This window comes from Mustela nigripes, chromosome 6 (assembly GCF_022355385.1).
Source record: "Mustela nigripes isolate SB6536 chromosome 6, MUSNIG.SB6536, whole genome shotgun sequence".
NCBI lineage: Eukaryota > Metazoa > Chordata > Mammalia > Carnivora > Mustelidae > Mustela > Mustela nigripes.
The window spans coordinates 3,735,724-3,754,352 of record NC_081562.1 but is presented as its reverse complement, the minus strand read 5'-3'; the positions used below and the strand labels follow the sequence as shown (position 1 = coordinate 3,754,352).

General features: G+C 43.3%; 1 protein-coding gene across 3 annotated transcripts in view; it reads left to right on the top strand.

The window, feature by feature from the left end:
- ATXN10 (ataxin 10) overlaps positions 1-18,629 on the top strand; it is a 159,203-nt gene that overhangs the window by 36,596 nt on the left and 103,978 nt on the right. For all 3 annotated transcript variants that reach the window (XM_059401783.1, XM_059401784.1, XM_059401785.1), the window contains exons 4-6: positions 1,185-1,281; positions 3,500-3,658; positions 16,723-16,803. In XM_059401783.1, coding sequence (XP_059257766.1) covers positions 1,185-1,281; positions 3,500-3,658; positions 16,723-16,803 — 337 coding nt within the window. The remainder of the gene's footprint in view (positions 1-1,184; positions 1,282-3,499; positions 3,659-16,722; positions 16,804-18,629) is intronic.

The following is an 18,629-nucleotide window of genomic DNA, read 5'->3' as shown; positions in this document are numbered from 1 at the left end:
GGAAGGACATCTTGGTTGCTTTCATTTGGCAATTATGAATAAAGCTGCTGTAAACATTAACGTACAGGGTTTTGAGTGGACATAAGTTTTTGGTTACTTTGGGTAAATACCAAGGATTTTGATCATTGGATTATATATTGAGAGTATGTTTAGTTTTGTAAGAAACCACTCAGTACACTGTCCTCCATGGTGGCTGTGCCCTTCCACCAGCCGTGGACAAGCATTCCTGTTGCTCCACCTCCCAGGTGCTGTCAGCATCCTAGGTTTTGTCCAATATTCTGCACTTTTATTTGGTGAAATATTCTGTATTTATTAACTAGGTTGTTATTAAATGCTATTAAAGTTTTCTAAATATACTAATTTTTGTCTGCTTGTTTTATAAGTTACCCAGAAAGATGTGTAACTACTGCTAAATTTAATGGTGGATTTTTTTCTTTCTTCTGTGCTTTTGTCAGTTTTACACACATACATACTTATGAGTCCATATTATTAGATGATTATGATTTAAAATTGTTATATCTTCCTGGTGAATTAAGTCATTCTGAAATGGATTTTTTTTTTTTAAGTATATCTTCTTTAGTAATATCTGTACCCAATGTGGTGCTCAAACTCACAGCCTTTGAGATCAAGAGTTGCATGTTCCACTGACAGCCAGCGAGGCACCCCTGAAATGACTTTTAATAATAATCTCCAATAATGCTTTTTGCCTTAATGTTTATTACATCCCATTTTAAGTGATGTATGACTTCCTTTTTAGGCTGGTTTTGCCCAATATATCTTTTTACTATTTTTTAACTTTAAATATTACTATTGTCTTATGTTTTAGATGTAATTTTGAAATAGCATTGTTAGATTTTACAAAATCCACTCTAAGAGTAGCTCTCTTGATCAGAACACACAATCCAGTGATATTTAATGTAAATTGGAGGTATATTTTGTGTACATTTACAGTCTTTTTGAGAAGTTAATTATTTTGTCTAGTGTACATTGTTTTGGTAAGGCATTTTAATATTAAGTTTATGCCCAAAGTTTCATTGTGGTGAGAGACTTTATATAGGTAAAAGAAGCTAATAAAAACTTCCTGTTTAATAATCCAGAATGTTTTCTTTTTATTAAGATATGTTTATTCAGTATGTCAAAAAAATTTTAAATTGTATCTTTTTTTACTTTTTATAAATCCTCAGCTTTTCGCTGTGGCCTGCAGTTTCTAGGCAACATCGCCTCAAGGAATGAAGATTCCCAGTCCATTGTTTGGGTGCATGCCTTCCCAGAACTCTTTCTGTGAGTATATTGATAAAAGGTTTTCTGACTTCTGAAAAGACTGTGTTTATATCATTCCATTTACATGAAGTTCAAAAATAGGAAAACTAACCTTTAATGATAGAATTCAGGATAGTGGTGGTGGTTGGTGGTTGGTGGCAGGTTCAGGAGGAGCTGGGAGAGGTCATGGGGGAGTCTCCTGGGGTTCTGGGAATGTTTCATGTCTTGGTCTGGCTGGTAGTTATAGAAGTGTATCTGTATATAATAATTTTGGGGGCTGTACACTTAAGATTGACGCCCTTTGTTGCATGTCAGTTGTATTTTAAGAAAATAGAAATTTTGATTAAGAAGTACTAGGTTTATTATAATTGGTAAGAAAAACAAATTTATAATAAAAAAGCCATAAACCCAAGTATGGGCAATGAATAGTCATTTATTTATTTAGTGAGCACTTACTTTTATTGGGGGAAGGGTAAGGGGAGAGGGAGAAAAAATGGGGTGGAGGGCTGGGGATGAGGGAGAGAGAATCTCAAGCAGGCTCCATGCCCAGCACGGAGCCCAGCGTGGAGCTTGAACTCACGACCCTGACCTGACCTCAGCCAAAGTCAAGAGTCAGACACTTAACCGACTGTGCCACCTGGGCGTCCCTGCCAAGCTCTTCTTTTATACATGGCCCGGGGCTTTATGTTTTGGTAGATCTGGAGAGCTGTAAGACGTGGACAACCAATCTCTTGGTCTGGATTGGTTCACGGTGCTTTTCCTGGGGATTACTGTTTTGTTTTGACCAGCTCTGTTGGTTCGTGAGAAGTGGAGCACAGAGGTAAAAGGTGTGCAGGTGGCAGAGGAAGAATAGGTAATAGGAGGGGCACTGACAGTGGGAGGCCTGGCTCCTCATCCAGGCTCGGTTACCAGCGAGTGGGGTGTCTTCGGTTGTGGCAACAGTGTAAGCTGTAGCGTAGGAGTTGTCCACGTGCCCTGGGCTGGGCGTTCTCTGTCCTGGTCAGCAGCCCTGCACGGCAGGTGGCGCTGTCCCCTTTGGGACAGGTGGGGAAGCTGACACTGCTGGTAGGTGGCCGAGCTGCTCTCTGGATCCAAAGGCTGCACCTGTTCAGACAACAGCTGCCTAAAGTCTCTGCCGCCTTCCCTGGTGGTGGAGTGTTCTGGGCTGTGTGGAGAGGGTGATGTTCAGATCAGATCAGCTAGATAGAAACAGGTATGATTCACCGAGTCTGTAACTGGCCCTCAGATTCCTGCCAATAATTAAGAGTTGGAGGCCTAAAATCTTTACAATTAGTGATAATTAAGCTTAAGTAGAAGAAGCAGAGGAGAGGCCCTTCAATAGGGTGCTCAGAGAAGTCAAGACAGCTTACAGGGTGGTTTTACTGATAGTGTCAGATTTGATCCTCTCTGAAGCCTGGTAAGATAGGCCAAGGAGGTCATTGTATTCCATTTTCATATCAGAAAACACACAGAAAGAGGTTGACTTCACTCTGCATAGTATACTATGCATGTATATATGCATCAAAGATACTCCGCATATATCTTTGAGAGAAATATAACCAAATTTGAATTCCAGCTTTGGAAGGCACTGGCTTTGTGCCCTTGGGCAAGTAAAGTCAACACAGTCTTTGTCTATAATAGAAGGATGATATCTCCTCCAGAAGGGTCTTATGAAGTTGCACTGAAAAAAGAAATCCTGCCATAGTGCATGACCCATAATGTTACTGACGGTTGATAAATCAGTGACCTCGCTGAGATCACACAGCTGGTGGGGGCGGTGAGGCAGGACTCCCACTGGCGCTCCTGCCTCCACATTCTCTCTCTCTCTTGTCGGGATACCATCTTTCCTCTGAATATTGTGTCCCTCGTAACTAGTGAAGGAATTCCTGTCGATAATGACGTAGCCTGTTTTGCCTTTGATTTTTTTTTTCTAACAAGAGTGAACATTTTAATTTTTTGTAAATGTAATCATTATCTTTCTCTTTAATCAGATGGTATTTGCTTTTGAGTCGTACGTCAGCTGCGTCTTTAATATTGGATGCTTTGTGCTGTGACTCGTTTTACGTTGCTGTTTTTACAGTAAATAGCGTATTTGTTTCAAAGCGTTGTACTTCATTAAATCCTTAAAAAACATCATTAGGCACTGAATTTGTTAATGGGATGATTATTATGTATGTGTTGTAATCATATCTTACCGTATTGCTGAATGGGCTCACACTCTCATTTCTTTATTTGGAAGGTCTTGCTTAAATCATCCAGACAAAAAAATTGTCGCCTACTCATCAATGATTTTGTTCACATCCCTGAATTCTGAGAGAATGAAAGAACTGGAGGAAAATTTGAACATTGCCATTGATGTCATCGAAGCTCACCAAAAGCAGCCTGAATCCGAATGGCCGTAAGTTTCTTGTTAGAAATTAGAATGTCTGAAATTAGAAGTTAGAAATTAGAAGTTAGAAATTTGGATGCTTCTCTACTTGCTTATTTAAGATTTTTCTTTGTCCTTTCAGAAGTTTAATTATGATGTCTTGGTGTGGAATTCTTTGGGTATATCCTCTCTGCGTTCTCTAGACTTATTGAATCTGTAGGTTTATGTTGCCAGATTTGGGGAGTTTCCAGGCACTATTTGTTTGAAAGTGGTTTTTTATTTTTATATATTTTTTAAAGATTTTATTTATGTATTTGACAGAGATCACAAGTAGGCAGAGAGGCAGGCAAAGAGAGAGGGGGAAGCAGGCTCCCTGCTGAGCAGAGAGCCAAATGAGGGGCTCAATCCCAGGACCCTGAGATCATGACCTGAGCTGAAGGCAGAGGCTTTAACCCACTGAGCCACTCAGGCACCCCACCAGCCACTATTTGTTTGAATCCTTTTTCAGCTTCTCTTTCGTGGCCTATTTGTCAGGCCGCAGAAGGCCAAGGCTGAGGCTGATTGTAATCAGTAGAGACATAACAAGCCACTGTTAGATTTAGACAGTTTATTACTTCTGTGGACAGGGAGGAGAAGCTTTGATCCTCGTCCCACATATTGACAAGGGACCAGAAGACTGGGACAGTGACTGTAGGGAGATGCCTCATTGCTTGAGGTGGTTTTACATTCTGAGGAGGTGGGCAGACATCTCCAAATCTCATCAGAAGGGCATCTCATCCGAGTGTCCCTAGCAGCCGCCCACGGGGCAGGAAGGAGACCCTCTCAGAGGTCAGGCTGCCCGTCCTTGGGTTCTGGGAGGATCACAGGCTGTTGTGCTTTTGTCTGCATGGCCTGTGGGCATGTGTGGGAGGCCGCAGGGCCCTCGGAGCAGTCCCTGTAGTCTGGTGACACAAACCTTCATCTTCCGTTGTTGCGCCACAGGTCCCCGAGGCTCTGCTCAGGGTTTTATGTTTCGTGTTTTGATGTTGTTTGCATTCCGTCTTCTCTCATGCCGGTACCTCACTGTCTCCGTGACTGTAAACTGTGGGTCTTCCAACTTTGCTCCTCTTTTTCAGGATTTTTTGGCGCTGTTCTGGGTCTCTTGTGTTACGTATTAATTTTAGGATCAGCTTTTCAGTTTGTTCAGAGGGACAGCTAGAATTTTGGTAGACAGTACCTGGATCTATAGATGACTCTGAGAAATACTGTCGTTTTAACTAGATTAAGTTTTCCAGTCCATGTGGAGGGGTATCTTTCCACTTACTTAGGCCTTATTCATTTCTTCAGTGAAGCTCTGTAGTATCTTCGTATGCAAGTTGTACCTAGCTTTAGTTCCATTCATTCTAAGTATTTTATTTTTGATGTTATTTAAGGGGAATTGTTTAATTCCATTCATGCGTTGTAAACAGCAAGTATATAGAAATATGGTTGATTTTTTTAAAAAATATTTTATTTATTTATTTGGCAGACAGAGATCACAAGTAGGCTCAGAGGCAGGCAGAGAGAGAGAGAGGGAAGCAGGCTCCCTGCTGAGCAGAGAGCCCGATGCGGGGCTTGATCTTAGGACCCTGGGATCATGACCTGAGCTGAGGGCAGAGGCTTAACCCACTGAGCCACCCAGGTGCCCCTGGTTGATTTTTCTTATATTGATTTTATATCCTGTGACCTGAGCTGAACTCGTTTATTCTGATTTTTTTTTTTTTTTTAAGATTTTATTGGTTTATTTGAGAGAGAGAGAGAGAGAGAGCGAGCATAAGAGGGGAGAAGGTGAGGGGAGAAGCAGACTACCCGAGGAGCTGGGAGCCCAATGCAGGACTTGATCCTGGGACTCCAGGATCCCGACCTGAACCAAAGGCAGTGGCTTAACCAGCCGAGCCACAGGGTCCCCCGTTCTGATGCGGTTTTTTTTTTTTTTTTTTTTAGGACTTTGTTTATATAGGATCATGTCATCTGCAAATAGTTTTACTTTTTTCTGTCCAGTTGGGTTGCCTTTCTTTCTTTTTCTTACGCAGCTGCTCTGGTACAATGCTGAGTAGTCGTGGAGGGCAGACCTCTGTGTCTCACTCCTGATTTCAGGTGGAAGGCGTCAGTCTCTCACCACCGAGTGTGAAGTATGGTTCTCCATAGTTACCCTTCTTCCGGGGGAGGAATGTCCCTGTACTTACTCCCAGCTGGTTGAATGTTTTTATCATGGAAGCTGTTAGATTTCATCAAGTGCTTTGTCTGCGTCTGTTGAGGTTTTTGTTCTTTATCTTATTGCTATAGTATATTATGGTGCTTAATTTTGTTTTATTTTAATTTTTTTATTTTTTTCTGAGATCGACTGCATGCATGTTGTGGGGGAGAGGCAGGAGAGGGAGAGAGAATCTCAAGCAGACTCCAAGCTCAGTATGGAGCCCAGCGGGGGGGCTTAATCTCACAACCTTGAGGTCATGACCTGAGCCGAAATCAAGAGTCAGACACTTAACCGACAGAGCCACCCAGGTGCCCCTAATTTTGTTTTATTTTAAATCAACTTGTCATTTCTGGGATAGATCCCACCTGCTTATGGCATATCATCTCTGTGTGTTGTGAACTTGGCTTGCTCATGTTGTGTTAGGGACTTCTGTGTCTATGTTGATAAGGCATATTGGGCTGTAGTTTTCTTTTTCTTGTGATGCCTTTGCCTGGTTTTGGTATCAGGTTAACACTTGCCTCAACAGAGTGAGTTGAGAGGTGTTCCCTTCTCTTATGTTTGTTTTGTTATTTTGGGGAAAAGTTTACAAAGGACTGGTGTTCATTTTTCTTTAAATATTTGGTAGAATTCACCAGTGAAGCCCTCTGGTCCTGGGCTTTTTTTTCATTGTGGGAGGTTTTTTGATGACTCATCCCATTTCTGCTTGTTGTTATAGGACTGTTTAGATGGTTTACTTCTTCTTGGGTCAGTTTCAGTAGTTTGTGTCTTTCCCGGAAAGACACTTGGCCACTTGGCCCAGGCAGACTGATGTGTTGGCACAGTTACTCATAGTACTCCCTTATGATCCCTTTTTTGGTGAGGTTGGTAGGAATGTTTCCTCTTTGTTCCTGATTTTAGTAATTTCGGTTTGTATTTTGGTTGTTTCAGCTTTGTCAGGGTTTTGATCTCAGAGAACCAGCTTTTGGATTCATTGATATTTTTTTCTTTCCCTTTTCATTTTCTATTCTCTATTTATTTCTGCTGTGACCCTTATTTATCCTTCTTATCCATTTGTGTTTACTTTGCTCTTTTTTCTAGTTCTTAAGAAACTGGAAGTTCTGGTTATTGCTGAAAGAGTTTTTTTTAAATGTAGGTATTTACATCTATAAATTTCTTTTTTTAAAGATTTTTTAAAAATTTTATTGGACAGACAGAGATCACAAGTAGGCAGAGAGGCAGGCAGAGAGAGAGGAGGAAGCAGGCTCCCTGCTGAGCAGAGAGCCCGATGCGGGGCTCGATCCCAGGACCCTGAGATCATGCCCTGAGCTGAAGTCAGAGGCTTTAGCCCACTGAGCAACCCAGGCACCCCTAGAACTGTAAATTTTTTTGTAAGAGCTATGTCTCATGTATTTTTATCTTAATCCATCTCAGGTTATATCCGATTTCTTTTACAACTTTTTTCTTCGACCTGTTGGTTATTTACAAGCTTGTTCTGTTTCCAATATTTCTGTACTTCCCAAATTTCCTTTTGCTCTTGAGTTTTAGTTTCGTTCCTCTGTGGTCAGAGAACACACTTTATAAAATTTTGTTTTTAATTTTTAAATATATTGAGGCATGTTTTATGGCCAAGCATCTGGCCTGTCGTAGAGCCTGTCCCACCTGCATGGAGAGCATTGTGGGTTCAGATTTTGGTGCCATGTAGACGCCTGTTGGGCCTTCTGTTTCTTGGTGGTCTTCCATCCACCTGTTCCGCTCATGACTGGAAGTGCACCACACCATTTTCTGTTTCTTTAGTCAGATCTGTTGGGTTTTGCATCTCTTCTTCCCAGGCTCTGTGGTTAGGTGTACACATTTATGTTTGTAATTGTTACGTCTTATGGCATTGACCCTTTTATCATGATAAAAATCATCAAAGATGTTGTTGTGCTTTGTTTTGGTCTCCAGTTTTCCTGAGGATCTACTTCGTGCATGTTTTCACGGACAGGTCAACGTGTTCACGGGCACAGGTTGTGTCCGTGTGCCTTGAGCTGACATTAGTGCCACTTGCATTTCAAGGGTGAGGGACTGGTTTTCTGAGTTTGGGTCTATTTCAGCATAAGCTTTATTGTTCTATTGAAATTGTACCTAATTTTTAAATTATTTATTTTTCCAAATATTTATTTGTATTTGAATTACCAAGTGCATGCAAACACAAGTTGGTGCATGAAAATAGTATGATATCGTGCTTGACTTAGATTACCTCCCTCCAGATTCTGATGCTTTGTAAACACGATGGATGAATCCTCAGCGTCTGCTTACTTAGAAAAATTTTCTAGCTGAATTCTGTTTCATTTAAGTATCTTAGCTCAGGGGAGGTTTTCTGGCAGCACTGGGGTAAAGGGCAAAAGATGGAATCCACTTCCGGAGAGCTCAAGTTCGAGTTCTCAGAGGTCAGCAGGTGGAGATAGCAGGACAAAGGATGGGAAGGAATGGTAGTAGCTCATGGCTTAACCGCACAGCAGTGACGCCTTGATGCCTGGGGGAGGAGATGTGCATTTGCTTAACAGAAACAGGATCCTGAAGAATGGCCATACTTCAGAGGTACTGCATGTTCAGTTCCAGACCTCTGCAGTGCAACAAAAGCTGGGGTAAGGAGAGTCAAATTAAGTTTTCGGTTTCCCAGTGCACGTGAAGGCTATGTCCACAGTATAGCGTAATTTAGTAAGTGTGCAAGAACATTTTCTCTTGCAAAAACAGTGTACATACCTTAACTTAAAAAATTATTTCTTGCTACAAAATGCTAATCATCAGCTTAGCTTTCAGTGAATGATAATCACTGATCACAGATCTTCGTGACAAATATAATAATAAAAAAGTTTGAAATATCGTGAAAACTACCAGAATGTGACCAGAGACACGAAGTGAGCAAATGCTGGAAAACGGGTGCCAGCAGACTTGGGGCAAACAGGGTTGCCCCAGACCTTCAGTTTTTAAGAAACGCATTCTTGGCGAAGTGGAGTGCAGCGAGGCTTGGGTCACATGAGTTACACCGGCATCCAGAGGCTTCCAACAAAACTGTTTACTTTTTACCGTAAAATAGGAACCCATCTCTGAAAATTAGAGAGCACCCACTCTTTGCCCTCCTACCTGCTAACATTAGGGGATGGCTGACAAAGTACAAAACTGGATGGTGTTCGAATTCATGGGTTTAGTTTCTTTTCTTGGAAAGGGACAAATGTAAGGTTTCAGTCACCGGGTCTTTTTTGTTTAGGTATACCAGAGACACAGGAAAGTGTGGGCGCACTGGAGTTATTGGGATAATGTCCTTCTAAAAATGTTTGCTCTTTTTGTTTGTACGTGTGAGGGATGTTTTTGTGCTCTTAGATAACCCGGGATGAATCCACGGGTTGGGTTTGGGTGTTTGAATTCATCTGGATCCCACAGCCCAGGAAGGGTACCCGGGAGGTCCTGGCTCCTGCGCTGTCTTTTTCAGAGATTATAACTCATTTGTTTTCTAGTAGAATTGTCTGCCTTACGGTCCTCACATTCGACCCCCCGAAGAGGTTATTTACCCGTCAGACAGGAGACCATTTGTTTCTATGGCGGCTTTGGGTGTTTTGTCTCGATTGCTGATGGAAGCAGCTGTGGGCTTGATTTCCCAGAAATCAGAATAGGAGAGTGGCATCTGTTTTCTGGAGCAGTGTTTAAATCAGATTTTTCATTTAATTAGGGAACTGTAAAAGAGTTTTCTGGGTTTTCAGAGTCACTGAAGTCTATTTTATTCATAAGTATAGCTTTGATATTATATGCTTATATGGAAATGAAAATAATAAATGGCTCATTTGAAAAAGACTTCCCTAAAACTTTGACCTCAGGAATACCTCTGTTTACCGACATCATAATCTTTGTATTTTTTTTTTTTAACATATGCTCCTTGAGGCTTAGAGAGATGGCTTTTAGCACCTTCTACATGACATAGAGACAGTGCACTGTTGATGGTAATTAGCTTGTCTGTAACTGTTCATGCGCTTTAACACCCCTGATAAATGAGGAAGACTGAGAGAAAGAAGGAGATGGAAAGACGGACCTTCCTGCATTTTGGGTTGTAGCCAGTATGGAAAATGATGTAAAACTGTGCTCAGTGCTTTGTGGATGTTAGCTTTTCTGCAATCACATTTAAATGATGAATTTCAAGATTAGACTCCAGAGTTTTGCCTCTGACTGCCTGTGTGAGTCAGTTTTGGCATCAGAAACAGAAAGTGGTAGATAAAGCAAGCCTGTGACCCTCATGTACACAGAGGGAGAGAATTCAGCTTCTATGTGTGTGTGTGTGTGTGTGTGTGTGTGTGTGTGTGTGTGTGTGTGTCTGTATGTCTGTGTGTCTCTGTGTGTGTGAAATTCAGGGCTTAGCAAACAGATAACTTTTCTAGCTTTTTCTTCTCATAAAAGAAATTCGTTTCTCTGATGCCTTTTCTACTCTAGCTTCTGCCTTTGCTAGAGAATATTTGTGACGCTCCCCCAAGGCCATCTGTCATATTTTTCATAATGTTTGGAGTGTTACTTGAGTCTTACGGTCTCTAGATGTCCTTGTGGCATTTTAGGTTTCCCATTAGTGGAACCCTGTCTCCCTCACACAGGACTACCACAGAATTTCTGAATTTGCAGACATAGCTGTTCTGCATGAGAATTCAATCACAAATTTAAAGTCTGTTACTTAGAAAACATTGACCATGATTGGGTCTCACATCTTTGTCTTTCCCTTGAGCAGATGTTTGGTGAGAAAGTAACTGCAGTGAATTCTGAATGAAAGCTGAGAATTTTGCTTGTAACTTTAGGCAGTGTGCTGGGATGGAGAATATATTATATTTAGAAAAACAGTCTCAGCAGCGAGCACAGACTTACCCGTAACTGACAGCCGTGCAGTTACCACTTCCCAGTTGTAAGAGAAAATCTCCCTCCCATCGGCATCTTGTGCGCATTGCCCTGTGTGTGTGTTGGCCGTCGGTACTGTCCGCTGAACGTCAGCCCGTTGGGTGTAGCCAAGAGCTCTAGTGGTTTGTATGGACATTCATGCAGAGCGTTTTCTTCTGCCTTCTGTATCAATTGAATGTGAGGGGCAGCCATTCTTGTCCTCCAGATAGTTAAAGGAAAAATGCCCCATCTTCACTCACCAGTGGACGTTTCTTCTTTGTGGAGTGGAAGAAAGACTGGAGGGGGCGGCTGGCGGGCTCTGTCGGTGGCGTGTGCTGCTCTTGATCCTCGGGGTCGTATGTTTGAGCCCCACACTGGTGTGGAGGTTTACTTAAAGGTAAAATCTTTAAAAAGAAAAAAAAGAACGGAGGAATTTTATCCTTGATCATTTTGAGCTGAAGGTGGCACAAAGAACCGGACCCTAAGTTCTCCTGAAACGTCTCTCCAGAAGGGCTGCATGAGCAAAGGGCGAGCCCTGTAAAGGGGAGCATTTTCAGAGGAGCCACGGGAGGCAGAGTCGGACTGAGATGGGCTTGTCTTGACTTTTGGGTAATGGGGGGGTTTCCCCGGGACGCTCAGCCTCTGTGGGCCTCTCTTTCCATACGCCCTTATTTCTCAAATGAAGGGACTGATTTAGAGGAGACGTTTCCAGGCTTTTGAGCTTCACGCCCCACGTGGTGAAAGGCGTGCAGAAACTCACTAGAGTGTTGGTTTGGCACCAGGAGTGTTGGCCAGCAACGCTGTCTCCTCTTGCTGTCTCTCTGAGCCTTGAATGGCTGTACTTCTCCCACCCTCTTCTACCTAGCATCACGGGAAGATGTCATTCTTGCCCTTGGCTTTGATGGCTTTGGATTTTTAATGATCTTTGGTGAAAGTGAATGAGCTAGTATTCAGTTCTGGTGACTTCTAAAGCATATGGTTTTGCACTTGACCTGAACCCAGTGCCTAGGAAAAATTGCCCTTTTCCTGAGGATCCGATGCTCTTCTATGTCGAATTCGTGAGGTAGATGGCACTCCTTCTTCGCTCAGGGTTGTAGGAAACTCGGAAAACTTAGAAATGCTCACTTTAAACAGAAACTAAGTCATGGAGACACTGATTGAGTGAAGTGTGCCCAGGTGCTGTTCGTGGCACTGGAGATTCAAAATTCAGACGTTACATTTTAGTGAGAGACAGATAATGACCCCCCCCCCCATAAATGTATACTGCGCCAGATGAATGCTTTGAAGAAAAATACGTACCATGTTTCATGTACTGAGCTGCTCCTTAGATGGTGCTTGGCTCACAGTAGACAGTGGATAGTATTTGCTGTTTTATTAGTAGGAATTTAAATATGTCTGCCCAGAAATAGCTTCTGGTCCAACGAAACATGTCTGAGTTCTCCACTGAGCTGTCCTGCCCAGAGACGGCCATGCTTTCACTCCTGCCTAGTGGTGTGTCTACAAAGCAGAAATAAATTTGAGATGAATTTTCCAGGATACGCTTCAGTCACATATCTAGTTCTTTGATAGATAATATATTCCTGTGGTTCAAGTCTCGGAAAGCTTAGTTTCCCTCCCGGCCATCCGCCTAGTTCTTCCGTCCAGCCCCATCCCCGGAGCAGGTGAGCTGCTTGCTTGCTTCTCAGCACACTGTTGCGCCTCTTGCTTTTCTTAAAAATTTCTATATTTATATTCTCTTTTAAAAGATTTTATTTATTTATTTAGAGGGAGTGTGCGAGCAGGGGGAGGGGAAGAGGGAGAGAGAGAGAGAATCTCAAGCAGTCTCCATGCCAAGCACGGAGCTCTGTGTGGGGCCCGATCCCAGGATCCTGAGGTCATGATCTGAGCTGAATCTGAGAGCTGGAGGCTTAACTGACTGAGCCGTCCAGGCTTCCTGAGCCTCTTACTTTTTAATCCAGTAGTGCATGTTCAAGATCTTTCCATGTAAGTATATAAAGAGCTTTCTCTATCTTCCGCTGTGTGAATATACCGCAGTTTATTTAATCAGTTCCTTACTGGTGAACATTTAGGTTCCCAGTGTCCTGTAAATACAGAATTCGGCAGGGAGTAGCCTTGTTTATACATACGTCAGATCGCACGTGGGCTGGTATGATTGTCCCTTAATCCGTTAAGTGCGATCATTAGGTCGAAGGGAATATGCTTTTTTATATTTTAACAAACATGCCAAGTAGCCCTTTTAGCTTTGGTACCCGTCTGCAGTCCTGCTGGCCACTGGAGAGGACCTGGTTTCTTGTCGTTGCTGACAGAGTGTGCTGTCGGAGAGGATGTGCCAGCCTCCGAGGGTTAAAATGGTATCATTACAGAGTTTTATTTATATTTCCCTTAAGAGTTGGAGCACCGTTTTTATTTATATGTTGAAGAGCCCGTTTTTCTCTTATGTGCGTTCTCATTTTCTTTACCTATTTTTCCATTTGGATGTCAGTTGTGTCCTTACCTGTATGAAGGAAGATATTCTAAGTTAGGGCCAGTAGTCCTTTGTGTGAAATAAAATGCAGATTTTTTTCACTTCTTTATCTTTTGACTTTTTTTTTTTTTTTTAATTTTATTTATTTGACAGAGATCACAAGTAGGCAGAGAGGCAGGCAGAGAGAGAGGAGGAAGCAGGCTCCCTGCTGAGCAGAGAGCCGGATGCGGGACTCGATCCCAGGACCCTGAGATCACGACCCGAGCCGAAGGCAGCGGCTTAACCCACTGAGCCACCCAGGCGCCCTATCTTTTGACTTTGTGTGTGGATTTTTTTCTGTCTAAAAATCTTTGATGTTTTCGTAGATGAAATTGTCAGTCGTTTCTGTGTCCTGTAGATTTTTGGTAGTGGCTATGAAGGTCTTAGTTCTACTGAAGTTTTCGTCCACTATTGTATCATTTCAGCTTTGAGGTTTAGGTGTTTGATCTGCTCGTGTTTTTTCTCTGTAGAAGGGCCAAAGTGTGGGTCCCCTTCCCTTTCTGCTCTAGACACTGCTGATGGTCACAGCGGTCGAGCCGCAGAGTGGCTGTGACCCATCTCTCCCCTGCCCGTCCCCATCACCTTCTCCCTCACAGCCTGGCACCTGGAAGCCTTTTTAAATTAGGTTCCACCTCCTTCCGAGTGTGTCTCCATCTGCTGTTGGGCCTTAAGGATTTTATAAACATCCTGCTCAAGTCACGTTCTCACACACGTACGAGAGTGTTTTGTTGGTTTAAAAGGAAGTTCGCTGAAGTAACTTTTATTTTCCGTAGTCAGACTTGGGGCTGTTGTTCGTTGTCTGAAAAACTATGATTTCATATATTTTGGCTGCTTTTATAGTTGTTTGAGGTAGGAGGGTAAATTGTTGTCCGTTATGCCTAGAATTGGAAGTCGTAGTTGGAGATTTTAACACTTTTCAGCCATCGACTGGAGCAGACCAACTTCAGTGTAGGCGTGCGTGATCTCAGAGCCGCCTTCACGGAGCAGCGCTGTAGAGCATTACCTCAGCACTTGCCAAATCCACCTGATGTCAGCTGCCTGTGTAATGTTCGCCAAGATCGACCGTAATATGGGCTGTAAAAAGGCTCAGTAAATATGCAGAAAGGATTACAAACATATAGATACAAACATATAGTCTCTGACTTCGGTGACCTTATATTAGAAAACCATAATCAGATGGTACTAAGAAAAATTCCAGGCTTTTGGAAATTACCTCATCTAAAGAATCAGTTTGTCAAAGAAGAAATCATAGGGCAAATTAGTCTTTCAAACTGAAGGATAATGAAAATACAGAGATTTGGGGGATAAAGCTAAAGCAGGGCTTGGAGGGAAATGTGTAGCTTTGAATGTTTCTCCCGGGAAAGAGGAAGGGTCTGAAAGCAGTGACCTCCGTGAAGGTTCTTTGTGAAGAAGTCAAGAGCACAGAAAAGCCGGAGTAAGCGGAAAGAAGCAACTGATAGGAGATCAGGGCCGAAAATAGGGACACGGAACAGAAGTCAATAGAAAAGATGAACTAAGGCTAGTCTGGTTCTTTAGGAAGAACAACACAAATTGATCAAAAAGAAAGAGAGAGGACACTGGCTGACATGGTGCAGGAGGGTGTTGTCCTAGCACCGGGGCCGAAGGATGGGAGGGCCCGCAGCTGGGGGCCCGTCGCACTCCGAGGTGGAGGCTCTGGGTCCCGCGCCCCTCTTTAGACCCTCTTTGTCTTTCCCTGGCTCTAGTTCCCTGAGCCCACTGCCATCCTGTTCTTCCGTGTCCCCCTGCGGTGAGGGACTCTTGGAACGCCTCCTCCAGCCTCTTGAATGTCTTGCCCTGACCCTCTGGCTAGGTCAGCTTCGTTATTTCTCTGTTTCACAAAGCATGTGTGTTGTTGCCCCTAAAACATTTTCGTCTAATTCCCTATTTACGTGTGGGCTTTTCTCCGCTGTTAGCATTTTGGAATATGGATTGTGATCTAGCTCCTAGCACAGTTCTGGAACATTTGTGGTGTTTTTTAAAATACTTTTTATTTTTTATTATTATTTATGTATTTGTTTTTTTGAGAGGGAGGGAGCAGGGGAGCACGGAGGCAGGCAGAGAGGGAGAATCTTAAGTAGGCTCCACACCCAGTGCAGGGCCTGACACAGGGCTCGATCCCAGGACCCTGAGGTCATGGCCTGAGCCGAAATCAAGAGTACAGTGCTCAACGGACTGAGCCCCCCCAGGTACCCCAGAACATTGCATTTTTGAAGAAATGGTCTTCCGGGAAAATGTTTTGAGCTCCAAAAAGGTGAATCATGAATGAGTTTTAGGTTCGCTTTTGTGTACCTGGCTTAAAATGTGTGAATTTTTATTACTGCAGTCTGATGACCTACCTGAACTGGTAAAAAAATGGAGAATTTTGAATATATTCATCATTACTAGAAAAACCGTATATCTAAGTGCCAATCAGTTATTTTGAGGACTGTGGAAGAAATAGAACACGTTTGGATTTTGCTTTTCTATGAGCGACACTGTGTTGTGGTAGTTGGTGCGGTTCATTTGGTTATCATGCTAAAACACATAATTTCAATTAATTTTTTTAAGTTGTTAAGTAAACTGCGTTCCTAAATAGAGTTAATGCTTTACAGTTACTCTTACTGCTGTAGCCTTGGTTATAAACAGTATATTCTTTAGTTCTTAAGCCTGCAAATATGCCCTCTGGCCAATATGATTCAGAATTAATTAATAATACTATTCAGTCTTTTTAGTTGTCACAGTGGTACTTTAAAGAAATATGCTTATAATCTCTGCCTCGGGGTTTCCATAAGTTGATCTCTGAGTTTAGATGAGTACGTTGCTTGACAGTGAGGATGTTTTCTTGGTAACTCGAGAGCTCTTACAGACGAGGTGACCAAGCCAGTGTGCATTACTGGGTTGTTGGCATGTGTTTAAAGATTTTATTTTTACTTATTTATTTGAGAGAGAGAGAGAGCATGAGAGGGGCAAGGTCTGAGGGAGAAGCAGACTACCCGCTGAGCAGGGAGCCCGATGTGGAACTCGATCCCAGGATTCTGGGATCACGACCTGAGCCGTAGGCAGAGGCTTAACCAACTGAGCCACCCAGGTGCCCCGTTGGCATGTGTTTAAATAATATGTGTGACATGTCCGTTTCCCCAGTTAATTTTAGCACTTCACCTTCTGAGTTAAGCAATTGATTATGGTTACTGTTTATACCTGAACTTGTAGCTAAATTTCATTTTCCAGTTGAAATGAAACTTAGATAGAACCTAGAATTGAATGAATTTGAATCAGTTCAATAAATTTTTCCAAAGTAAAATTGGAGAAACCTATTTGGAGGGTTTTTATTTTCTTCTAGCCGCTAATGGAAAAATGGTTCGTGACCCTCTTAAAACATTTTAAGATTACAGCCATGAAAAGTTCAAAAAAAGAACTTTTATGTGTAAAATGCCCATCAAGTCGGGAAGGCCATGTCCATTGTTCTATGTTTCTAGTAACCACACTTTCTCCTCCTTCTCTTCTTAGGTTCTTGATTATTACAGACCATTTTCTGAAAAGCCCGGAATTGGTGAAAGCGATGTATGCCAAAATGAGCAGTCAAGAAAGGTAACCCCCAAACCAGTGTGGTTTTAAGTACTTAGCATTCCATACACAGTATCCTATGCACGTGACTGAGAAACGATGTGGTTTCGTAGTTGGCACCAAGTCTCTAAATACATGTTTCTGTGTCAGTAATGGTTTTAAATTGGTTGGTTGACATTACAGCTTAGCCACAACAGGCGGTAATTTACGTGGGGCTGCACGGTCCAGGTTGGCGCCATCATTCAGAAAAGGCAAACTCAGAAACATCCGGAACAGAATGTTGTGCATGTCCTTTCATTGCATTTGATTGGAAATGCGCTCCCGTTGTTCACGCCACTGTGTGATGATTTGGGACGTACCCCACGCACGTGTAGTTTTCCCGTGGTCCTTTTGGACAGAGCCTGGGTACCCATGCGTGATCTTCCAGTGTTGTAGCGGCAAGAGCACTGCCCTGGGAGCACGGAGACCGTGGCTCCCTGCCTCCTTGTGATGGTCGTTCCTTCTGTGACCAGAGCCAGGCTCTTCAGGTCCGGATTCAGTCTCTCGGCCTGGAAGATGAGAGGATGGACTGACGTGATCCCCGGTGCCCCGGGTAACTGCCGTAGCTCATAGGTTCCCTAGCCTTATGGAAAGGTTGCCTTAGGAAAAATAAAACTTAGTTCGAAGTCACAGACCTGATGATCAAACACTTGAAAAAAATGTTAATCTTTTGATTGTGGTCAGAATTTTTATAAATGCTGTGGTTTTGCAATTCTTACGATCTACGTGGCTTCCAACACTTCAGCTTTTACACTCCTTTGTAGTCTCTTTAAGGGAGATTTCTTCTTTAATAGCTTTAATGAAAAGGGAAGTGCGTGCTTTTAAGTCAGTTTAAAGGCCGCGTTTCTAAATCCAGTGCCCCCCCCCATAAGCTGCATATTTCTGTTGCAGAAAAAGAATCATTTGTAGCTTTTTTGACCTAAAATAAGTGACGTGAAGAGCAGTGCTATCAGTTGGAAAGTTGCTTTGCCGCAAGGGATGCCTGGACGCCGGGAGAGTGGTACAGGGGTCAGTGGTACTTTAATCCTCAGTTTTATATTTCCCATAATCCTGTCGAGGGATCAGTTTTTAAACTGCTCCATTATGTAGCCAAATGGAGATGCCAGATTGAACATTTTCTGTTTTTCTTATAAAGACGTCGTAGCCACTGCGCCCCTTCAGCCGCGTCTGCCCGCGTGTCACGGCCCCTCATGGCTTTTCCTCGTGGGACGTGCTTTCGTTCCTCGCGCCCTTTGTCCTGCATCGTATCACGTGTGCACCCGCGTGCTGCTGTGTGACCCTGGCGTTGGGCTGCCTGCCCTGCGAGGGCACGGGCTCCACCTTCTTCTTCCAGGGTGGCCGTGTTCCCCAGACGGTCCTTGGCATGTCAGGCTGCCGGAAAAAGTTGTTTAGGTGAAACCGGGAGGAAGCAAATGCATGTTCTCACTCGCGAACAGGTGCATTCCAGTTAGCGTCCCACCGTCTGGCCAAGACGGGACCTTCGGAGCCCTGCAGGCCCCCTCTGGTGCCTCCTGAGTGGCGTGAGGCCCTCCACCGAGCAGCTTCGTCTCTGGTCCCTTCCCCACTCCCTCCCCGACCCTGCTCCCCGTTACCACATTACGGCGACACAGAACTTCTGTCGTTCTCGAGGCCTTCCCTCTGATGTTGTGCTTTTGCAGATGGCCTTTCCTCTGCCTGGAGCGTCCTGGCCACTGCGTCTCCTTCTGGTGAAGGTATAGCTGAGTTTTGAGCAACATGGGTGTGAATACGTGCGGGTCCACGTATATGCAGGGTTTGTTTTATTTTTTTTAAAAGATTTTCTTTATTTATTT